The 25,604-nt window shown below is 39.1% G+C and overlaps 1 protein-coding gene across 1 annotated transcript in view; it reads right to left on the bottom strand.

Annotated features, from left to right (window-relative positions):
• Window positions 1-6,106: 6,106 nt before the first annotated feature.
• The window catches only part of rabep1 (rabaptin, RAB GTPase binding effector protein 1), a 33,067-nt gene continuing 13,569 nt past the window's right edge, over window positions 6,107-25,604 (bottom strand). The window contains exons 8-18 of the mRNA XM_069669362.1: window positions 25,256-25,366; window positions 23,228-23,689; window positions 21,991-22,095; window positions 21,752-21,868; window positions 18,885-18,983; window positions 16,666-16,806; window positions 11,701-11,890; window positions 10,013-10,068; window positions 9,019-9,117; window positions 7,942-8,058; window positions 6,107-6,969 (exon numbers count right to left, since the gene is read on the bottom strand). Coding sequence (XP_069525463.1) covers window positions 6,868-6,969; window positions 7,942-8,058; window positions 9,019-9,117; window positions 10,013-10,068; window positions 11,701-11,890; window positions 16,666-16,806; window positions 18,885-18,983; window positions 21,752-21,868; window positions 21,991-22,095; window positions 23,228-23,689; window positions 25,256-25,366 — 1,599 coding nt within the window. The 3' untranslated portion in view covers window positions 6,107-6,867. The remainder of the gene's footprint in view (window positions 6,970-7,941; window positions 8,059-9,018; window positions 9,118-10,012; window positions 10,069-11,700; window positions 11,891-16,665; window positions 16,807-18,884; window positions 18,984-21,751; window positions 21,869-21,990; window positions 22,096-23,227; window positions 23,690-25,255; window positions 25,367-25,604) is intronic.

The following is a 25,604-nucleotide window of genomic DNA, read 5'->3' on the forward strand; positions in this document are numbered from 1 at the left end:
GACTTTTTCCTTCTATGCCGTCATTAGGTAGATGTTTAGGGGTTTTGGGTGGAAATGTCTTGAGAACTATTAAATGAATTGTCATGACCTTTGGCACAAACATTCAAAGTCCCCCTGTGCAGTAATTGTAATAATGTGGTCGTCCCTCAGTTGCCAGATACAGACGACCTAAAGGCCTATTTATATAAAGACTTAACAATTGTTTCACTTAAAAGGAAATCCATGTACATTCAAAATTTAGACTTTGTAGAGCTTGATCATTTGTTATGCGGGCTACAGGACACACTTTGCATGCTCGCCTGTACGCAAATAGATCACAGGTTAAGATTTAAAATGTTTAACCAAACGAAACTTGAGCATCAATAAACCAAACCACAAACCTCTTGTGTTATAGAGTAACAAAGAGTTAGAGAGTGGGGACAGTCGCTGTCTCAAGGGATGTAAGCAGAGATGTGACTGGATTATTAATGTCTGATCCAGGGTCAGTTTTCCATCATTCATTATTGACATGGTAAGAGTGAGACGTATAATGAGGCTCATTCAAATTCAGTTTAATAGCTTTATAACTAATGAAAAAAAAAACTATAAACTGTAAAATAAAGTCAATTTAACCATTGTAACTGTACTTATTGATCATACATTGTACCAAATGCTAGATAATGTTACAAATACAACAAATAACTTATAAGAGAGAACACTGTGAACACCATTACCTGGTGAAAATTGTATCTAAATTAGTATTTTACTTTTGTTTGTTAATAAATACTTGCAAAACTAATAGAATTCATATCAGCCTCTGTCGTATTTTATGCTAGCAATTGTTAGCATGCGCACATGCTCAACTAAGACAGTGAACTAGTGACCTATACAACTGCTAAACATCAGCATGATAGCATTGTTACTATAAGATGCATGTGCATTGAACTCATTGAGCAGCTAGAAGAGCCGGTAAATCTTCTTGGTAAAATGTAAAAACACACAAACACTCTGAATTCATAATATATTTAAATAAACATAACACAAGTTTGAAGGTCTGCATGTTAACCATCGGACGTATGTTAGAAAACTGCCTCTTATTACACTTGGTCTGGTGGTGCTACACAAGCATGAGGGGAAGAGATACAGGGATCTTCATTGATACTAAATTGAAATAAATATGATTAAAACTCACCACATAAATTCAGTGGGCAGAACTTTATGTAGTAAATATTACTTAAATTTAATTATATCAATCATTCAGCTGATTCTTCAGTAAAATAACAATTCCTCACTACATTTTGCCCTTTTTGGGACATTTAGGAACAGTAATGATGACTCAAACTATGGCTCATTTCCGAATCGAAAGTGTGACCATAAAGATTACAAGGATTCAGGCCTCCAAGATTTTATTTTTGTTGTTGAGAAACAGAATTAAACCCATGCTCATACACGTATTTCAGGTGGAACAGACTGAAAAGTCCCGTATTAAATTTTTATTTAACAAAAAAAAGGTACAAACTCAATAAAATGGATCTGGAGTGTTTACTTGAAACAGGATGCCATTTAATTTTTGCTTAATATCACAGTTTAGAATCAAAAGTATCTTACTGACAAGGGAACAATGCTTTAATGTGTCATCATTAAATGGAATAAAAGACTCTGAAAGCTCAAACTGTGCAGACTTGAGTCAGTATGTAGTGGTAACAAAAAGCAAATAAAACATCTTTAAAAAGGGTCCAAAGATGCTCTTATTGCCGGTTGAAAGTTTGACATTGTGATCTATTGGAACAAAGTCTTTTTAAGGTAATTTGTTGAGCTGTTGAACTGACGGGGTATCATAATTTCTCACTTAGTATAATGAAAATAATAAAAAGCACATTTTCCACATATCATACTCCTGAAAATGTAAATTATTATTCCAAATATTTTGATTGGACAAACAAGTTTGTGGTTTTGAGTGTGCTTTATTTCTCATAATGTCTTTTTAAAGTGAAATCTAAGCAGTGTGTTGTTCACAATGTGAGCTTTCAGACCTTCCTGTACGTCTGAGCACAAATTAATCTCATTTCATCATCTAATCCAATTGTTTTTTGGGACTCGAGGTACATTTTTTAGATAATGCAGCGATGTTAGATCACAAAATATTCAATAAAAACTCTCAAACATGACCACAACAAATTAGTGAATGTCTGCGTCCACATGGGCGATGAGTATTTGTAAAAGAAATTAAATTAGAGGAGCAAATAAAATCAAAACACACCAAGTATATAATGCAATAAGGCCTTCAGAGAAAATAATATCCAGATCTCACTCTGTAAAAAGTCCTCAGCATGTGTCCGAACACACACGCTCAGCCCACAATCATACACGCCAAACATATCCAGTTTCCTGTCAGTGCAACGCAGGCCGGCTCGCCCACACATCCACATCATCTCATAACACACTGTCATAAATATCAACTCAACATATCTACAGTATGGACATATGAGACATAAGGAAATGTTACATGCAAGTCAAAAACAAGACAGTGAACAACATGAAACCTTTAAGAGCTGCTGTGTGCACGTTTATATTTATGTTTGTATGTTTAAATCAGCAATTAGAAATTTCATTTTATGGATATTTTCTGAACATTCAGCCTCATATTTTCCATATTTGCAGCCCTGTTTGTCCAACCATTCAAAGACAGTGAAGAGGATAGAACCTTTATTTGAAGGAGGCCATTAATGAATATTCCTGGAACATATTTTACATCCTTTTAAGATTGAAACCATCGAAACTCTTCCTTAAATTGGGGTTCTAAAAGTCCAATATTTTCTTCACATTCAAAGGTGCTTGTTACAATCTCTCGGGCCCTTTTTTTGCCTGTTTTTTGGTGATCATTTTCCACTCCTTTTACTTAGAGTCGTCTGTAATTCCATATTAGTCTAAATACGTCAAATGATATTCCTCTGAACAAATTCTGCAGCCTGAAAATTACATCTGTGGGTGTGCAGCAGCTAATAATGCACCACCTCCCCCCCTGTACTTGAGTTGTGTAATAACTTGTGTTTGCCCACAGTTAACAGGTCAAATATGGAATAAAACCTGGCAAACGACATGAAGCCAAAACCTCCTTAGACTGATTAATGCCAAACCAGAGAACTTTCTATGAATAGTCTATTATTCCTTTGATTGGAGAAAAAAAAAAAGGGTTTTCTAGTGGATAAAAAAATACTTCTAATCAAACTGTCTGGATTAAATATGGATTATTAAAAGGAAAACACAGTGTAAGAGTTCATTTTTTCTTTAAAGTAATAATCTCGAAGATTTTCATGTAATTAAATGTCTGTTAAGTCACTATCTATCGCCGAATGAGGTAACACAATGGTGATTGAGCCTATGGCCCACTGATGAAAGCCTTTGCATTTGCAGTAATACGGTCTGGGTGTCTGTGGCGACATTAGCGGAGAAAATCACAAGCGGTGCCCAGTTAGTGACGCGTTTTCCATCACCCAGCAGTGGTTGGTCTGCCAGAGAGGGTAGGCGGAGCTAAGAGGCTGCTTTTCCGCTCTCTGCAAGTGTTGCGGTTTAAGAGTAATTTACTATGTCTGAACAAACAAAGAAAAGATCGATGACTACAGATGCAACTTCAAAAATAAGTGAAAATCTAAACGCTCAGATGAAGGCAAACAGTCTAAAAAGGAAAGCGACCATCAGTGAGGAAAATGAAGGGTTACAACCGGAGCCAACCGTGGACATCACACATGCAACACGCCGCGCCGTTTATCGCCATGGGGGCCGCCAAAGAGAACTAAACTGAGATCTTCGAGATTAAAACTTCAAGGGGTCAGAATGCCTCAGATAAAGCGCTTGTCAGATGATCTTGCAGCAACTAAAACTCTCCCTTCAATCTGCATCATCTGCCAGATTTTAACTTTACGAAACAGATAAGACGACAGCACGCATCCCGCCTTTGGCCAGGTGTGTTAAGGGTAGCTCAACTCCCTCTGTCACTATTCATGTGACTGATACCAGCCTGAGAACCAAATCAATCTGCGAGCTCATGTTTTATTCGCTCCGTCAGATGCACCTGGTCCCATTCAGTCAAAACAGTTTATCTTATGCTCGGAGGGTTCAAGCACGGGGATCAACCAAGAGGGCTTTTATTTTGTTGAATTGGATGTGATATGTTTTGTTGCTCTGATTGGTTGAATCATTTTTTCCTGCAGTCCTTGACTCTTTATATGGTGATCAGGCTACAGAGAAACTCTGCAACTGGCTGCACGAGAGGCTTTTTTAAAACATGTTCTGTTCTTGAGATTTATTGTGTCATGAGCACAGATATTTGTGACTTTTTTTAAGTCTCAAAAGAGCTATAAAACTTTTGCCTTTTGTCAGATGACATGTCGCACAACCTGGTTTGTTGGTCTGAACAGCCTGAGAGTAAAAATCTGGACAGTATAGAGAAGGTGGTATGTGATAATAGCTAAAATTGGGGGATAAAGATGCACATTTTTGAAAGCATTCATAGTATTTTTTGGTTGTTCACATAAAAGGTGAAAGAAATAGTTACTGCATGAATTAAAAATATAGAGCTCTGCAGGATAAAGTTCACAGTCTGACTCTTAAACAGCTGACCGACCACTGTGTGAAGTAGGTGTGAATGTGGGATCCTCAAAGTTACAGAAACGGTCGGACACAGCCCGCCCACGCTAGAGAGGTGTGACACGAGGGGGTTTCCAACCATCCTACACGCAGATCTCGCTGAAGCATACTGGCAGCTTTAGTCGTGTGGGAGTCTGTGAAATCTTCAGCTGTTTTTTTTTTTTTTTTAACATCTGATGCAAATTCTTCATGTTTTGTTTAAGTTGTTTTTTAGAAATCAAACCCAGATCCTTTGTGCTTTGGTTTCAATGCACTTTCATCTTTAAAGGGACGCCTGACCTCAAAGTACATCTATTAGTAGCTCCAGTGAAGACTGAGCCCTTTTCACAGACATACTATTGATATGAGAAGTCGATGGTGGCTTGTTTTTTTCCTGTGTTCAGACCAGAGACAACCTGAAGGATAGATTGTAACTGTTGGATTATTTGTGTTAATAGGCGTCAGTAAACAAAATCCACAAAAAAAATGCCATTTTAGATACGACTGTGAGCCAGACACTGTTGCATTTTGGTTCAAAACATAAGCACAGGGGCGCCACTTTAGCTCAGCGGTTAAATTGGGCGTCCCATATACAGAGGTTACAGTCCTCGATGAGGCGGCCCAGGTTCGACTCCCTCCCTTGGCCCTTTGCTGCAAGTCATACGTGCTCTCCCTTCCACTGTTTCCGACACTATCTCTCAATAAAGGCATAAAAAGGCCAAAAACATAACCCTAACACAAGGCACAGTACCAACACATGTGGGCTAAATAAAATGGCTTACTACAGTGGTATGAACCCAAACAGATTTCTGTTAATTTAAAGTAATAATCTCAAAGATTTTCTTGTACATAAATGCCTGTTAAGTCACTTCCTATTGCTGAATGAGGTAACACAATGGTGACTGAGCCTATGGCCCACTGATGAAAGCCTTTGCATTTGCAGTATTACAGACTGGGTGTACAGATGTTCTTGTGATGTTCTTGTGTTGCAAATACATGGGCCAGACGTGGCCATCGAATAGGCCAGGGGGATCTGGCACAGAGTATTTATAATACATTAGGAGGATCTCACTGCGCATAAACATGAATTTCCCACTTTTATATTCAAGTCACCAAGTGCAATTTTGTGTCAACTTTGTATGTAACCACAGTGCAAATAATTAGCTTTGCCTTTGGTCTGAACACAATTATAAGCCTCTTTAAACCAGGCGAACCCCAGAGAATCACCTTGTGACAGTGTTGTGATGGCTGGTTCTTCTATTTGATATTATTTCAAATTATATTCAAGAGCTTTAGAGTCACGTTAAGAAAGTCTCAATAAGGATAATTCAAACTTAAAGGAGCAGCGTGTGTATTAAAATCCATTGTTTCCCACTTACACTTCCTCTATTCTTGCCTGTAACCTTTTTACCTGACACAAACTGGGTTAGCTAGTGTTTCGATGTTTTCCTTGACTATAAGGAAGGAGTGTGCAGTTGAAAAATAAAACTTAGAACATGACTGAATGATTCTTCACTGTATTTTTGCAGCTTTTAAAATTAAAAAAGGTTTCTGTCAGACATTAAGAACAAAGCAAAGATACAGTAGAGTATGTTTTAAGAAATGGAGGATATTGCTCAAATCGGGTTATGTTCCTTTTTTTTATCCCAGTTAAGTTATGTGCAAGTATTTTCCATGAATTTCCTTCAGTGCGTCTTTGTCACAGGGTGAAATGGTCAGTACAAGGTGGAAAATGTCAAGAGAAAAATAGCCAGAAAAGGGGGGAGAAACACAGGGAAAGAACAAGCAAGTGGAACAAGGAAGCGTTAATCAACCGTTTAGAGAACAGAAGAAGGAAAAGAGATGCATCCAATTGTTTTAAATTAACCTGGAAAGAGAAGTTGCAGATGAAAAGTGCTTTAGAGGACGACAAACCTTTTTGGTCGAGCTAATACAGACAGTCATATCTACAGTAGAAACAAGACACAGACAGACTTCCTCTCCCTCCGTCCAGAGTCACACATTTAGTTATTTACATATGTTTTAGTAGTGTTCTTCTTCATTATTCTATCCATGTTCCAAGACTCTTAATGTACACAAAAGGATCCTCGCGCCGCGTCCATCCTTGTGCCTCCAAACTCTTCCTCGGGTGGTTATGGGGCAGGAGGAGGAGGAGGAGGAGGAGGAGGAGGAGGAGGAGGAAGGGGCAGATCAATAATGTTATTGGGCCAGTGATAAGAGGGAGAAAGAGGGGAATGAAAGTGAAGTTTTCATTTAGTGGTATCATGTCTCTGGAAGCTGGTTGATGTCAGTCAAGTTGGTGTCATTGAGGATGACTTTGATTCGATCCAAGGAGTCTGCCTGTCGTATTCGCTCCAGCTGTACCTGTGGGCACAGACAAACATCAACCTGTTAATTAAAACAGTTTAAGTTCTATAGACGAGCTCATGTAATGTTGCTTTTTAACTTTGTTCAACCCCTTTCTGACGCAGCAACACACCTAAGCAAGATCTGGCAACAAAAACATCTCTTCTCTATGCTGCAGACGTCTCTTTCAAGCAAGTTAACCATCATTTTTAACAATCTTGTTTATGAAATCATGATTTGAACCTGCAATATGAAGTGGTCTTTCCTTAAAAAAAAGCTATCTTTGCGATCATAATGAATAACTGTTTTGAGAACCGAAGTATACCATTGTCATAGCTTGCAAACTAATAACTAGAAACACAAAAAAAGTAGTAGCAGTAATGTACTATTTATAGTTTTTATTACTATAATAGGTACAGAAATAACTTTTCCTGACAGGAAGTTGCACTCAATGGGGAATGACGGTGGATGATGTCTCTCCATGCAACACTGAGGCTTGTTGATTTTTACTTTCGCCAGGGTCAGCCCTACACACGGGTCTGTATGTGACTGACTGAGTGAGTGACAGTACATTCAGAGCCGTAGAGACAAAGACAGTCGCGACATAATGGCAGATCATGGAGCATACTGGACCTCCACTGACGCGACTCTCTGTCTATACGGCTCTGGATACTTTGTTCGGAGAGTAGGCGGGGCTGCTCCTCCGCTGTCCTGACTACGTCCGCAGCGCGCACCTGCTTTCAAACACATTGTCATCGGCCTCATAATGACAGTCCTTGTAACACATTGCCCACAAAATCGACCTGATGCGCTCAGCCACATACTAGGTTTTGACGTAGTCTTGTTTATTAATATATTAGTCAGAACAATTTATGTCTGTCGCACAGAAGAATAAGATATTTTGGTACAATAAATTGAGAGTTAGTTTAGATCTTTTCATGATGTTCTTTTATTACATAAAACTGTCCTGAACTGAAGGGTCCTTCTTACCTGAAGGGTCTGAGAGAGTTTGACAAAGTCCTTCTGAACCTGCTCGCTGACGTCCAGCTCCGTCTGCAGCCGCTGAGCTTTGTCCTTCTCGTCAAAGACTTGACTCTCTAGTGCACTCTGCAGTGAACACACACACACACACACACACACACACACACAGTTAGAGAGAAAGAGAGACACACAACTTTCATAAGAAATGCTTAAAGAGCTGATAAATTGTGATAAAAGTTCTTCAACATCATAGAAAAGAAACCAAACAGGTTTATAAATAATTAAAGAGATGCACACTGTGTTACTGATTAAATTAATGCTTCCGGGTCATCACACAGCAGAGTTTCTTTATATGCAGGTTCACAGCTTAACCTAACATGCTACATCAATCACTTCAAATGACGAACACATCATAACTCCTTGAGCATTAAAGCAGGGGTTCTAAACTCACTGTAACTTGTGCTCACTCCTGATGTGAAATAAAAACCAAAGACTTCCTTCTTAAATTCATGAAAAGAGCAACAAAATAAAAACATTTCTGTTGTGCCTGAAGCTTTTTAGTTTCTTTAGGGAATATTATTTTGGCTTGCAAACACATCCTGAGTGATTTGTGTTTTCAGCGCCTCATTTAACAGCTTCTCACCACAATCAACACACCATGCTTTGGCTCAGCATCACCGCCTGCCATAATACATTGAAAATTAATGGATTCAGGGTCAACACACGCTTATAAGAGTTTACTGGCACAGGTCGTCTCATATCCTTTAGTGTTTCAATAACTGATGCATTTTGTGTCACTGCATCAGAGGAAACATTAGCTAGCTACACGTGGCAAAACACGTGTCGAATAGTAGTGATTGGAGTGGTTACATCATAATTTTACAGTCATTGAAAAAAAGCTTCAAATTAAAATGAAAAAATTCAATCTATATGAATTCTCAAGCACATTTAGAGAATCAATAAGTAGTTTTGTAAATCCTGCACATTGTTTTTGTTGAATAAGATGTTTTTTCTTATATTATTGGTCGTATAGAGCAGAATATCTACCTAACGCTTCTGGGTAGAGTTTTGAGTGTCACGTCTCACCTTTGCAGTGGTGAGCTCTCTGAGCTGCTGCTCCAGGCTGATCTTCAGGCCCTGGATGCTTTCCAGTGTCTCAGTCTTCTCTGCTAGACTGCTTTGCAACTACACAAACAACAGAAATAGAGTTGATGTGATTATATGTCAATAATATGCGATAAATAATGCAAACAATCCATCTACAGCTACAGGGAGGGAGAGAGGGAAGTGTTGCTTTATTGAGGGATGAATCGATCTGATGGATGTAATGTTAAAGAATGATATTTTTGGCCACTGAGGGGCAGTAAAACAAAATGTGTCTTCTAAAAGTGTTATATAAAGTTTTTTATCTTTAACATGTTAGAAAAAACATTTATAATTTATCCATCCTGTCAAATATTCACTCTTTCCTCTGCTTTATGTTTGGTTTCTACCGACTCCTGAGAAATATATCTGTCTCGTCAGCTGCTTAATTCCCCGCGATGTTGAGCAGCTAGCTTCGACTTTTGTTAAACTGTATCCAAAATCCAAAAACAGCAGACTTCATTTGCTTGATTTAACTGTAAAATTAATTCTCTATATCCTTATATACCGTCTGCTTACATTGCACGCTGTCTTTAATTTAACACTGTTAGCTATTTGCACTACCATCAGCTCTTTAATTACACCTGGTGTACATATTTTGTATTATAATGCTTTTTATATCCTTTATTGTTATTGCCTATTATTTATAAAATTCTATTTAAGTCTCCTGGCAGTTTGAGTACTACTGTTTCATTGCTTTTACTTATTTTTATTCTACTTTTATGCTCATTTTTTTGCACCTAAACACCAAATGAAGTTCCTTGTATGTGAAACCTACTTCGCAATAAACTTGATTCTGATTCTGAAACTTGACTCTGATAAAAAATTTGTTTGAATATAAATATATTTTTATAATGAGTGGCATGTACATTTGGGAAATCTCTTCTTACGTCCCCCCAGTGAGGTTTAATACAGCATGACTTCAAAGAGTAAGTACCTGTTCCTTCTCAGCTTTTATTCGCTCCAGCTCCGTCTTCAGACTGGAGAAAGATGCTGTGGGAGGGAAACTTCATTAGAGGAACATACTGTACAGTCCTCAACTGACGTGATCACAGGCATTTCCTGAATAATACAACAAAGCTGCTGAGTGTGTGAAACAGACAGTAAGAGATATCGAAATGACAAACCCTAAAAGCTGATAGTGATGAGATGAAACAAAAACAACATAAAAAATAATATATGACTTTTTAAATTCAGAAGTTTTTTCTGCTCATTGGTCATCTTCAGAGGACGAGGGAAAAGGGACCAAAGTAATCTATGTCCTGATAAAAAATAAACAGCAGGAAATTAACATGAAAATCCATCCATACATCCATTATCTACACTGCTTATCCTGTTCAGGGTCACAGGGGGGCTGGAGCCAATCCCAGCTGTCATTGGGGCGAGAGGCGGGGTTACACCCTGGACTGATCAGCAGTCAATCACAGGGCTGACACATAAGCCCCTTTTACACTGCCAGTTCAAGGCGGGATTATTACGCCTCTGTTACGTTCTGTCTTCTTATGTAAAGACTCACGGAGGCAGAAAGGTTGGGCGAAGTTATTCCGCCTCTGAGCCAGCATCGGAGGTAGTAACAGAGGTGAAACGGCTGTGGCAGGGGAGCCGGCAGGGCAGAACATAGGTGTGTGTGTGTGTGCACGCGTTGTTTGCTTACACCTTGCGCACGTCTTGCTTCCGCAACGCTGCAACCCGTTGTAAAAACACACACTGGGGCAGCTAAACACCGGCGTTGCTTAGTCCAGTGTAAAATGGCATAGGCTGCATGACGGTGAGGCGAAACCGCAGTGTAAAAAGGCTTTCAGACAAACCTTTCACGCTCACATTTACACCTACGGGCAATTTAAGAGTCACCATTGAACCTAACGAGGATGTCTTTGGACTGTGGGAGGAAGCCGGAGTACCCGGAGGAAACCCAGGCATGCACGGGGACAACATGCAAACTCCACACAGAAAGGGCCACTATGTCAGAACTGGGATTCGAAGCAGGACAGAACCATCAGACAGAACCTTTAACAACAAACAGCAATGTTTTGGAGACCAAATCTCTTATTACACACTGGGTAAAGGTGACAACTGAACATCCTTTAGTCCTTTTAATAAACATTTCAACAACACATTAGTTTAGGCACACATACTTTCTCACTAAACTACCTGCCAGTGTTACTTGGGAAATACTTAATAACCTTAATATATAATTTCTGCATGTAAAGTAAAACACTTAGTGCAGCAGGACAACATTCAGTGAGGTGGATCATCTATTAATGCACATTTGAGCCGTTCCAAGACAGTTAAAAACATGTGAGGGAAAGCAGCACGTTGTAAGCTAACTGCAGTTATTAATCTGGGAGCTACACGATAAACACACACACACATACAAGCAGTTACAGTGGCTCGTTCAAAGTGGTTGTCATACCTTCCAAGATGTCTGAATAACATAGATGAATGGAGAAAGCAGAAACAGAAGAGAATGTAAAGAATGTCCAGGAAATTAAATATATGAATGCTGAAAATATCCCCACAGACATGTTGGAAAGTTTGTTTGATGAAGTTCTACTAAAAATGATGATCTACTGTATGGCTGATCAATGGTTAGTCAATGATCTAATTGAGCAGTTTGAGTCTCACCGATCTCCTCCTTGTAGCCCTCGATCTCCAGCTGCAGAGTGTCCTCGAGGTTCTCCTTCTGACACTGCTCCGCCTGGATCTGCTCCTTCAGGAACAGAATCTCCGCTTTCAGCTTCTCCTCCATGTGATCAGCGGACGTCCGTAACGCCACCAGGTGCTCGCGCAACCGCAACACCAGGCCTTGTAGCTCCTGAAGAAGAATTTAAATACATTACAGGCATTGATTTAGGGAATAATCATCATCATGTAACACAGTTTGGAAAAAATAAAGCCCAAAGCAAAGAACTTTTATTCTTTAAATGTCTACAAAAAGGGGGGCGCTGTCCTGTCTCTCTTTGGCTATCCAATAAAGGCAAAAGCTAAAAAAAAAGTCTACAAAAGAATGTCATTCAAAAATGTAAAGCTGTATGCTAAAAATAAACCCTCTATATGTATAGATAAGATAAAACCATCTTAACTGATATAAATATCTATTTTTATCTGGGGTATTAATACTCGGTTCCTTAAAGACATAATCTCGAAGTGCTCAGTTTCGTTCTAATTGGCGGCACCTAATGGCGATAAAAGGAATTGCGGGCGCATACGTTCCACATAACCACACGTCCACGGTTGGCTCCGGTTGTAACTCTTGATTTTCCTCTCTGACGGTCGCTTTCCTTTTAAGACTGTTTGCTTCATCTGAGCGTCGAATTTGTTTCTTTTTCTTTGGATTTTCACTTATTGTTGAAGTTGTATCTGTAGTCATCCATCTTTTCTTTGTTTGTTCAGCCATAGTAGATTACTGTTTACACGCAACACTTGCGCCGCTTGGGATTTTTTCCGCAAAAGTTGCATCAGACACCCAGTCTGTAATATTGCAAAGGCTTTTATCAGTGGGCCATAGGTGTTACCTCATTCGGCGATAGATAGTGACTTAACAGACATTTATTTAAATTAAATCTTTGAGATTTTCACTTTAAGGTACTAAATAGCCTAGTAACAGGTAGTTAAACAATAACTATATTCGATACTTTATCGAACTAGATCGAGAAAAAAGATGTTGCTCGTCGCCTACACCTCAAATGTTCATTGTTTTAATGTGGCAGGTGATTGAATCATTTCCACAGCAGCTACAAACAATATAGCCTGTGGTCTAATGAAGTTGAGCATGACATATTTATTCATGTTGTTTATTGTTTAAATTTGAACTGGCGAGGTGCGCTGTTTAGCTCAGTCGGTAGAGCAGGCACACCATGTTCAGAGGCTACAGTCCTCGTCGCACTGATCGCAGGTTCGACTCCCAATCTGCCAATCATTTGGTGCATGTCATCCCCTGCTCTCTACTCCCAACAGGCCAAAAAAATTATCTTAAAAAATTTAAAAATTTAAAAAAAATGTACACTGGCGAAATTATTGTAAAGTTTTGTGCAGCAATTTAGTAAATAGTCTAATGCATGTTCAAAACGTATTTGTATAAAAGTAATTTGGAGTGGTTGAGACATTTTAGACAACTGAATGCTTCTTTTCACTTTCACACCAACTTCAGCTCTGTGTGGAAAAATGCAGCCCTTACATTAATTTCAAAGATGCAAGCCCTGACATCGCCGCAGCTTGTAAGATCCTGTCTCAGAGAATTAAAGACCTGTGCAGTGTGTTATGCTGCTTTCTAGTAACCTTTAAACTCATAGATCTGTTACTTAAACCGGCCCAACCAGCATTTAATGTCTCAATGGTACAAGAAACAAGCCGTTGTGTTGTTTTAGTTTTGTTTAGTAAAATTGTTTTAATATGGGCTAAAACATGTGATATTACTTGCACCTAGATTAGCTGTTCGTAAAAAGGTGTAACTTTGTGTAGCTAATTGTAAACTAGGAACATGTCAAATTACATTTCACAAAAATACAACTCAAAGTCAGTAATTATGCATTAAGGACCTTAAACACTAATAAGTTGTATAAACAGATGTTAAACATTAATAGCTCTAAAATGCATATTTCTCCATGTATGCATAAATATAACCTACACAGGATTAATAGTAGAGTTAAATGTATCACTTGGCTCTGTAAGCTGTTTAAATGTGGAGGTTAAATTGCAGCTGGTGATGCTGTACTGACTTCCTGTTTACACTGGTTTCCAATACGAAGGTTTAAACTTGCTACCAATACGTTTTAATGGTGCAACCCTATAATATAATACATCTACTTTGACAACTACTAGTAATAACTACACAATTAGATATAACTGAATACGCAAATGTAGTAAAGGATGTAAGAATATCTGGTGCAACGTGATGAATACCTTATTGAAATTCTAGCAGGCATTCTCACAGTGTCTTGATGAAAAATGCTCAGTGGTACATAAAAAAAATTAAATTAAATGTAAATGTTGACATTTATAACGCATCTGTTCTTCTTTAGAGGGGGTTTCTGCATGCAGTAAATAGAGATTTAAATGTTATGTGAGCAGCTGCTTTTACCACCAACAAGTTAAAAATGTCACTGGATGTTCGGTGCTCCTCCACCTCCACTAAAACACGGGCCCACTCTGCAAGATACACAGTCAGGGGATAACTCAGCGCAGAGTAACAGTGTGGGAGGAGATGTTTGTGTGTTTGAGGGAGGAGGAGGCATCACAGTTGTAAAATAAGATAATATTCTCACCTTGTCAGAGACTTAAAAACGAGCTGTGGCGCCATTAATCACTGAAAATGAGCCACAAAGGCGCCAACACTGAGGCTATTAGCTTGTGACCGGTGCACTGCAGAGATAATTTATCTATAATTTGGTGTCACTTTCCCCACTCTCTATGAGCCATGCATAGTGACACCATTTCTCATGCTGTGACAGTTTTTAAATGAAGTTTAGACTCTGCATACTAAGAGCAGAGGGTTTGTTTAATGACAAATGGAGCAGCTCTTTTATGAACCCAAATTACACTCACACAAAGTTTGAGTATGGAAGTCCATTTTTGACATTAGGATCATTATGTGCGACAATTTCATCTAAATTCACAGTCCACTCCTGGGTTTTTTCTATGAAGAGAAAGATGCCTGATGTTGATGCAGAATAAGGTCGGACAAGGCTACTTATGACCTTTTCCCACCACAGTTAGCGCATTGATGCGGGTTTTTCAGACCTGGGAAGACCAGCTTCTTCTTGATTGTCTCTTCTCACATTGCCAGTGCAGTATACTCCTGTCGATCTCTTTTCTGCTGCGTCACCGTCTGACGTCACAAATGCGCCGGAGACAGGGTTAGTAAACAGTGAAGATGTTACGGTGGTTAAGTCTTTATTGTATGTATTACTCATTCAGACTGTTTATTAAACTTGGCGCGGGCAAATTTGGAACGATGTTCAAGCGCTGCTCGGACAAAGACGGGTGGAATTTGTAGCTGAGATGACGAGGAGTCGCAGAAGTTACCGACGGAGCATAGCATCGCGCCGGAAAGGGGGCGGAGATTAGCGTGTCGAAATGGGTTTTGTGTTCCCATCAATGCCGATTGAAGCCGAGGCGACAATTACCCAGGTCTACTGCAGAGTCATTTGACCCGGGTCTGAAGGCCGTTTGTAGCCTTTCCCACTAAGCAAAAGAGACGAGTGTTAGTGGGTTTCCAATGGGAAAATGGCTTAAGATAGGGATGGGCTGAAGGTTTTAAGCAATGCTCCGGAGATTTGAAGGGAAAGAAACATCTTCTAGCTCCTTAATATGTAACATTTGTGTATTTTTTGTTCTTACTGGTTGCACAATCAAATATTTGTGATTTGAGGGGAGGATCTACCCAAAAGTCATTCTTAAATGTAACTTCATCAGGAAAGTAGACAAGCAGGAGGCGAGTGGGAGCAGGAGAGAGGGCAGAAAGAGATGAGAGAGGGGGAGGAAAGGAGAGAAAACAAGACAAGGTTCATCCTGCATGCTACTAAGCATCAATGGGCCACCTGTCACAACTCCAACTTTCATCAATGGCACAGCTGCTGTAGAGACAGTGAGTCAGTATAGATGATTGGGTACCATCCTTGATGACAAACTGACCTTTGATGCTAACACTGATGCCATCTGCAAAAAGCCCAATCAGAGGATGTTCTTCTTGAGAAAGTTGAGTGGGTTTAATCTTGACAGATCGCTGATATTTTATTCATCTTTTACTGATTCCATTTTCACTTTTGCGATGATCTGTTGGTTTGGCAACCTCAGCATCGTTAACAAAAACAGGCTGGGAAACATTGTCAAACTTTGCCAAAAGATTGTCGGCTTTAACTTTAATGATCTTGGCCATGTTTATCGAGTACGAGCCACTCAGAAGGCAAAGGCCGTCCTGGAAGACCCTCACCACCCTCTTCATGCAGAGTTTAGACTTCTGCCAACAGGGAGGAAGTTCACTTACACTCAGAGGGCCAGATCCAACAGATATCTTAGGTCATTTGTTCCATCAGCAGTTGGGTTCTTAAACAAGCTGTAGGCACTGTTGCCATTGCACATATACCGAGGACTGTTGGCTTTGTGTCTATCATGATGACACCCGTGGGAGTTATGTATTATATGTATGCATTTATCCTGTTCTTGTATTTATGTCTTTTATGATGTGTGTTGCTTGTGTGTGCTACTGTTGCAAACCAAATTGGGGACAATGAAAATTTTCCAATCCAATCCAGTTCCACCTCTGAGGGACTTAAACTTTTAGCACTTTAATAAGAAAAGAGAAGAAAAATTAAGTCCTCTCAGCCACGCTGCAAACTTTGACATAAATATGTTCTTAAGTTTGTGTTGCATTCAATATTTTTGAAAGTCTTATTGATTTTTATGTCGGCAGCACGCACAAAGCAGCTACAACAAAACATACGCCCCACTGCTGAAAAGATCCGGGAGGAAATCCGTTATTGGTTTGAAGAATTAGACAAAAAGAAGGTACGCATTTGACAGAATATTTAATCTCAAGGTTTGTTATGCAGCCCTGCTACTGAAGCTAATGTTAATTTAGGCTTCACTTACTTGCACAGTGTTTGGCATCTGGAAGTCTTCTTGTTGCTGCAGTTCTACATGCAGCCTGTGTTTCCCCTGCAGGCTCTCGTTGTCTCTCTGTAGTCGGCTTAGCTCATCAGCCACCTGCTCCCTCGACTTCACCAGCACCGCCTAAAACAAACAAACAAAATAGAGCACTCCATCCCATCATGTGGCAGTTTTTTTCTGTCATGTGGAACCAGCATCGCTCCGACACATGGTGTGACAGGAGTGACTCATCGGACAGAGTCTACTTTTGGAGGCACGCTCCATCTGATTCTCCCTGCAGAGCTTTCATTCTGCTCTGTGAAACATTAAAACTGAATTAATGGAAGTATAAAGACCCATTTTTCTTAAGATCAAAGCCAAAGGCAGCAGAAGGAATGTCTCATTGCGCTGGCAGAGGAGTTTGTTGTGAGCGCTAAGGCAACAGCTTGCAGCTGCACATTTATTATTAAGAAGGTTTCTGTCTCTTTCACTTCTTTCTGTTTTTTCACAATTAGGACGACAATCTGTAAGAAAAAGTGAGAGCATTTACATTATTTTCCAATGAAAATGGAAACTTTTGCAGGGATTTAAAGGGTATAAATCTGGGTGCTTCTTCTGTGGTGATTGAGCAACACCGTGACAAATTCTACTTCTTTTTTTACAAGTACAAATCCTGCAGCCAAAAGCTACATGATGTCAGCAAATACTTGTAGCGGGGAGGAACAGCGACATTACATAACAGTATGTTTCATTTTCAGAGAGGGTTCCCACACAGCCAGACTTTATTTCTGTAGTTTAAAACAGGCTCTTATGCTGTAAGGCAGGTATTGTAGCAAAAACGTAGCATGGAAAATTAATTGTGTTTTACATACCGTAGACAGGAGTTAGCTGCTTGATGCATTGTTTAAGTTACTCTGCAGTTAAACAGTTAAATGTATTGGTGGAAAACCTACACACAGTGCGCTGGAGTCTTGAGGTTGTTTTTTATGTTTTTGGTTCAAAATCTAGACATTTTTAAACACTTATGTCCAAGGCATATTTGTGCCTAAGTAAACTGATTATTGCATGCTAACTTTACTGGCTCCACAGACATTTCTACAGCCAACTGGCAGCGTACAGTAGAGAAGTTTCAACAGTCATGCAGGGCAACACTAAATTTCATGTAAGCAAAACAAGCAGTGTTTTTGCTGAATGTTAGAAATGGTTGGGGTTATGACTTGACTTGGTTAACGACTTGACTATAAGCTCGTGCAAGAAGGCAGCCTGAGGTGAATGATGGTGAATGACGATTGGTCAATTTCTGCAAAAGCAAGGTTCTACGTAGAAACCTGCAGCTGTTCTGAACGGCTCATTTCAGAGGCGACCTTTTTAAAAATGTCTGTTGTGTTGTGTGTGTTATGCAGTTTTCACTTTTCACTTTTCCATTGTGAACAATAAACACTGTGAACAATAAACACATACAAATGTGAAACCCATGCAAAATATGAGAATATCCATTCAGAAGATATGACCACTTTAACATATTATACAATAGTCAATCAATGTAAATTAAAAATGTTTCCAAAAATATCCTGTTAATTCCAAACTATTTCCAAGCCTGGAAATATATATTTTTTTAATTCACAACTTTTCCAGAATTTTAAAGACTGTGGGAACAATGATAAAATTGCTAATTTAGTTTAGCTTTTGGTTAAACTTTGACTGAAACAATAAAGCAATTACTAGGTTACATAAAAGGAAAATTAAGCAACAACAGCCATGATTCTAAAATGTGAAAAAATTATTATTATTATTATTATTTTTGTGTGATTGTAAATAATTTTAAATAAATGTCATCTGGTTGGGACTCTTCGTATACGTTTGAATTACAATTTAAACATACTTGTGACTCTGACTATGAAAACTTTAAAAGATTATGCATTCAAGTGAAAACTTCACCATCCTTCTCTGTGTCAGCATATATTTGCGGTGTGGAATAACAGTGACGTTATTGCCATAGAGGCAGAGAAAGTCTAATCCAAAACACTAACAGGCAGTATCCAAAGCTGTGGGCTCAGCTTGGCTGAATGTCTGCCTGTTGTCAAAACAAAAATTAGCACACTTGTTTTAAGGGCTGAAGTCGTGCCAGCCTCAGCAGACTCTGACATAAGAAGGAACCAGAGATTCAAACACAGCTGGCAAGAAAAAGCAGCACAGGGCAAACGGAAGAATCTGCTGCTCACCATCTGCTCCTGTGTGTTCCTCTTAGCTTCACTGAAGGCCTGCTGTAGTGTGCTGAGCAGCGTCTCTGACTCCTGCACTCTTTGCAAGAGGGCGGATACCTACGACACAGAAAAAAAAAAAAAAACACTAAGACATTAGAAAACCTGAAAATGTGTTGAGAAAAACATGATTTGGTTAATGCTTCCACCGCCATGTTTACTGAAAACACACATAAGTGAATTCAACAGCTGCATCCACTTCTACTGCAGAATAAAGTGTGTGAAGAGGCATCAAGTGATCTAATGATGGTCTGTTTGAATGTTAGAAGAGAGATTAAAATACAACTGAAGTTAATCACTGCTTGTATTATATTATGCATCATAATTTTGTTGGCAAATAGATATCAGAGGCCAACACTTCAGTTTAGAAACTACTCTACAGCACTAATCAGCAGCTGCAAGGACCGCTGCCAGTCAAAAAGTGTCAGACATTATACTGTTCCACAGTGTTTGTATCAGCAGAACCACAGCTGTGACATCTGATTCAAATGAACCCGGGGTCTATGAAAAAAGAAGTTCCTACACTTTGAAAGAAGGTCTATGGCCTTCATTAAAAAATTGTGCTTTTTGTCGTACTGCAAGATTATAGTGCAGTATACGATATATGTTTTGAAGATATGTTTTGAAGCTTTGACAAATCAAACTAAAGCAAGTTTACTCTGATGACAAAAGTGTATGCTGCAGCCTTAGCTCATTACATCTACTCCTTTTACATAATTATTTTGTACAGATCCCTTTAGATTACATTTATAATATAAATACCCAAAATTCTCAACAAAAAAACAATAGTGTCCATACCTATTATATTTGTTAATTAACTTATTTTTTTATATTTAGTTTTAAATATAATTAGTGTGTTAGAGATTTTCACTTCTTTTCAGAAACTCCTTTTCTATATTTCTTCACAAATTACCTCCTTAATGAAGTAATCCCGAAGATCTATTTCGTTCACTTTGGGCGGCATCTACGGTGATAAACGGTAATTACAGGAGCCCACTTCCCAGATATCCAGACAGTGTCTCATGTGTGACGTCCACGGTTGGCTCCAGTTGTAACTCTTGATTTTCTTCGCTGACGGTCGCTTTCCTTTTTAGACTGTTTGCTTCATCTGAGCGTCGAATTTGTTTCTTTTTCTTTGGATTTTCACTTATTTTTGAAGTTGTATCTGTAGCCATCCATCTTTTCTTTGTTTGTTCAGCCATAGTAGATTACTGTTTACTCGCAACACTTGCAGAGACCGGAAAAACAGCCGCTTAGCTCCGCCTACCCTCTCTGACAGACCAACCACTGCTGGGTGATGGAAAACGCGTCACTAACTGGGCGCCGCTTGGGATTTTTCCGCGGAAGTCGCCACAGACACCCAGTCTGTAATACTGCAAATGCAAAGGCTTTCATCAGTGGGCCATAGGCTCAATCACCATTGTGTTACCTCATTCAGCGATAGATAGTGACTTAACAGACATTTATTGAAATGAAAATCTTCGAGATTATTACTTTAAAGATATACAAACCAACAGTGTCATAACTTTGAATAACAAAATATTCAAAGGCCTGTGATAATTTTGCATAAACATTAAGCAATTAGAGCAAATCAGCTAGATCCTAACAGTGGCTGAGGGGCGCTATAAGTGAGGAAACCATCACTTATCACGTCCCATGACGTCATAAAGATCTCACCTTCAACATTGATTCTAGCTAACATCTGTTTATATGATATTATTTCCAACATAGATCCCATCCATTTTTTAGGACCCGGAGAGGATGTCCTTTTCAATATTCTGAGGATCACTTGCGCAGCCGTGAAACCCATTAAGCCCATATTTGTTATTGTAAACAGGTAAATTCCTCCATGTTCATACTGATTCACTTTAGTTTGACACAACCTCTGCGTAGAAACTCCACAAAACCTCCTCCTGTGCTTCTCCTCCCACTGTGATGTCTTTAAAACACCAAACCAGCTCAGATGACAAAAAAAACAAAATAAACAAACAGAAAAAAGTCTTCGTGCTTTTGGTTGGTGCAATGCTTCACTTAAGGTAAAACCCCTGCATATTGATGTCGGGGACTAAAGATAAACATTTATATAAACTAAACAGCTAGGTGTGAGGGACTGTAACAGCGTCTATATTTGATTATTTTTTTGATCAAATATGAAAATATGAGTCACTCTTCTTTCTCAGAGGTTTTCAAACTGAGGGGACGACCTGGGGAGGCGTAGCAGAGTTAAAAAGAGGGCGAGGAGGGTGAAAAATAAGAAAAGTACCCTGTGTAAGGTGTTAGTTTTTGCTGTTTGGCATGCTTAACTTGAACTTTCAGATGATATCTTATCTGCTATGTCGTTTACAAATGTCCATTAATACACTTAGACATGAAAGAAAATAATTGCTCTCTTATAACTCCAACTGTCTGAGAGTCATTTCCTTTTTAAATTTCCCTCAGTAAAAATTATCCAGTGATATTGTCTGTTAAACCATAGGCACATTACAAACAGGCTTATTTGTAGCTTTTTGGACTTTTAACCTATACCAACAAAGGTTCAAAAATGGGGCTCAAGTTGCAAAGCACAGCCTAACTCACAAAATCTTTGGCACCAATACTTAACTTCCTGTTTACATCCCAAAAAGCATTGTGGGAACTAATGTCCTGCAGAGTTCATGTGGAATCAGCACAGTGAGATAAGACATAGCAACTACAATAGCCAGGTCTCATTTCCCTCTGGTCATTATTCTATTCCATGTAAAACTGAGATGACTTGTTCATAAAGATGTGAATACAGTCAACATAATTATTTCATTCACAAGATATTAATTCATTCACTGTGTCCAAACCTTAGCAGCAGTTTCCTCGTTGCCCACTTTGACTGAATCTTCCAGACTCTGTTTCTCAGTCATCGTCCTCTCCAGCTGATCGTTGGCCTGACGAAGCATCACCTGCAGTTTCTTCACCTGGAAAACAGCACGAAGGACAACCTCTATAATGAACATTTTAAAACACAAAACACCCATGGTTTAATGTTAACGTAGATCCCCACAGTAAAATGTAATAAAGTGACAGTAAAGAACCTAACCTGATCTCTTGTATCAGCCTCTTGTCCCTGGATGACCTGCAGTTGCTTCTCGTAGTTAGAGCACATATCGCAACGACGGCCGAGCTTCCTGCCGGCATTTTTCACCTTAACAAGAAAACAAAGCAGTTAATTTGAATTATTTTAAAACATTATGCGCAACACATAATAAAATTGAATATGTGGGACTACAACCCTTCTCTTACAGTTGAAGAACACCTTTTAAAACAGGTAAATGTCATGTTCATTAACAGAAATGTGTCCAGTTTCCTGAAATAAAAACAATTAATAGAAACTTGGGTGTGCTATTTTGATGATTAACTATGAAGAGTATCAATGGATGAAGTAGTACTAGTAGTACTAGAACTTAATACAGTTACAAGAGCATTTTTCTTTGGAATAATAAGTGTTGGATTGTGGGATTTATAGCATGAGTGTGTTTGTTTGTTTATAATATGGTCATATATTAAAGATACCTTGTCCAAACCCCATGACAACTACCACACAAGTGTTGTAGTCGAGCCTTATAGTGCTGCTATTGCAATAACCTTGATCAACTTGTCACCTGCAGCAATGTGTTCCTAATAATCGTCATGCCAAAACATCCGTTACAGTTGAGCTGTGTTGCAAAATTTGATCTTAAAGCAGAGAGTATGTAAATGTGAAAACTATAGAGATGATCATTATCAGACAAACAGTGCAGAAAATCGTCCTAACATTATACATCTGCTCCTCAAACTACCAAAATAAAACATTGAAGTGGCTGTGGGGGAAGGTATTGTCTTTGCTTCCCACTGCACACAGTAGTAACCTCCGATCAGGCCTTTAAAGATGCTAAAAACTAACACAGAACTTCTCATAGGTAAAACAGAGGATCAAATAATTCTGCATGGTGGGAATTTAGCTTTTTCCACTCCAAAGATAGTGTATTTGAAAGGTGGGTGCTGTTCTTCCAAAACTATTACCAAAATGTAACAACTGAGGAAGATTAAGTTTAAAAACTTAGAATAGAAGAAGTTAAATTTAGTGTTTAGTTATCTGCAGATCTGCTTTTGGAGCCAAACTTCTAATTAACAAATCCCATCAATCCTAGAAAGAGAGTGGTATAATCCCTGAAAAAGTCATCTTAAAACCTTAAACCCTTCCTAGTCCTGTATAAATGTTGCCCTCTCATAACCATGATGATGTAGACCATATTAAACCCCATTAACAGTTCTTTGTAAGGGCCTTGTTGTTGCACCTCTTGCTGCAGCAGGTTCCACTCGCTGTCGCTGACCAGCCTGTATCCTGCAGGCGGTAGGTAGGCAGTGTCAGGGGCGTGGGAGATGCTGGACAGCAGCGACGCCGTCTCCTCCTGCTCAGGCGTCATGGCCTTGATAGCCTTCTCCTGGTCTTTCGTCAACAAGAAGTGGCTCGCCGTCAGCTTTATGGAGCTGATGGACGCGGTTTCACCAAAACTACTGTCTGTCATGCTGCAGTCGGCCCCCACCAAGGGCCCAAAGTCTGACTCTTCCAAGTAGCTGGCCGACTTGGCTTTGTGGTTGTGGCCGCCGAGACCCTGCTGAGGGGACAGCGTGGAGTCGAGGCTGTCAGTGGACTGAACTCTGCGAAGGTTTTCCTTGTAGGGGTCCATGGGGCTCCCTGCCACTACGTCAGTGTCTAAGGAGTGCATGGAACCGTGGGCGCTGTGGTTGGCATGGGGCTGAAAGAGAAAAAATGTCATTGTTCTTCCTTATTTCAATAATGCAAAAAAAGAGAGAAATAGCAAAAGTACTTCCCGTTTTTTTTTTTTGGCTGAAGTAAACCAAGACAGATGTATGCCATCAAAGGCAGCTAAGTAAAAGAATGCTAGCAACATTAACTATATTAACATTGTATGGCTCAATCAAGGAGTCACTAACTCCTTTACTATGTTCAAATAAACAACTGTGTCCGAAATAATGATGCATATGAAGAGAGAGGCAGTGTCACTATTTACAGAAGTAAAGATAAAATGAGTCTCAGGTGTGTGAAAGACACACCCATGATACTCTGTAGGTCCTTTGATTTCTTTCACAGCACAGCCTCAGTCAAGAAACAAAAAAACTAGTTCCTGTGAGGAGTTTTTATCAGGTTATGAAACAGACTTAGATTTATTCTGATGACTCTATATGAGCTACAAAAGCAAACCAGACCATCAGCAACATTGATTATTTGTATATGGTTATTTTTAATGCCTGCTGGCTGAGGGTAGGTGTCAGACGAAGCGATTAACTGCACGCTGCCTTTGTGTACATTTGCCAGGGCAAATATTTACAGTGAGTGATACATATGACTGTTAAAGACAGCAGGATGAGATCTTCTGTTAAAAACCACCACTTAAGTATGCACAGGACAAAATCAGCAAAGAAATAAAAGGCACGGCTTTGTCCACAGGGGGCGCCAAAATCAACACAAACCTAAACGCTCCTCACAGGAGCTTTAACATTAATGCCAGCTTAGTTTAACAAATCATGTGGCATATCGTTCACCACGTCAAACTTGGAGGCAGCAGAAAAAAAATGTCAGACATGTCACAAATTTAACCAACCATCCATTAAGTATCATTATCATTACCTGATTTCAAAATGTTGTTGGAGGCACAATTTACGGTTAAATATACATTACCTGCTTGGTTAAATGCAAATCAAAGCCATATAATAATGCCATATTTTGTACATGACAATTACTATATGTATGGGATTTCTGAGAGGCCACAGTAAAGCTACATTTTTCCGGTAAATATTTTAAGGACACCAGGATATCTGACACGTTATTTAAATATTGAGCTCTGGGTTAAAACAATTTGTCACACCGAGTGTACCGCACTTTGACAAATTTTCTTTAGCTTAAGCAACACTTAAACCTCAGCTTCAGTTGATATTGGAACAAACCTTGAGTTGCCTTTCCCACTAGGAAATTTAAAATTAAACAACAAAAACATCTTTGTATGAAGTCCCAGGAACTGTTAACAATATATAAAGAGAATAAAGCAAAAGACTTGAGGCAAAGGCTCTTTGAGGTAGAGATTAAAGTCACAAAAAGATATATTTTACATCATCACAGGTTTGTAACACCACAGCAGCGTCAGTTGATGTCTGCTAGAACAAAATACACAAGGACAAAAGTGAAGGTGCCATGTTGCCAATTTGAAGATCGAGTTACTCAAAAGGAAAATAATATGATGCCGGACGATAATAGCCTGCTCTGTTCTCCCTGAGGGACATATCAGATTACGTGATTCTCGTACCTCCTCGACGCTCAGCCCGAGGAATGAATCCTCCAGAGGCTCCGTGTTGTCTCCTCCATCCTCCTCCTGCAGATCCTTCACTTGGCTCAGCCGCTCTATTTCATCCTCCTCCTTGGATGGAGAAAAACAAACACTTATGTCACTTAGTACTTCTTTTTCTATTTTAACTCTTGGTTGTAAGTAATATAAAAAGATATAAAAACACTTTTATAACCTCTACCTAAGATTTGTAGATAAAAATCTTAATATCTGTAGTTATTTAATCTGTCACATAAATGTAGTTCAGTACAAAATTTGTTTTTGAAATATAGTGGAGTAAAATCTTCTTGGTTTTATTACACCACAAAAT

This window comes from Semicossyphus pulcher, unplaced genomic scaffold, assembly GCF_022749685.1.
Source record: "Semicossyphus pulcher isolate SPU_LCO1_2020_fin unplaced genomic scaffold, fSemPul1.0.p SCAF_10, whole genome shotgun sequence".
In the NCBI taxonomy this organism is placed as follows: Eukaryota; Metazoa; Chordata; class Actinopteri; order Labriformes; family Labridae; genus Semicossyphus; species Semicossyphus pulcher.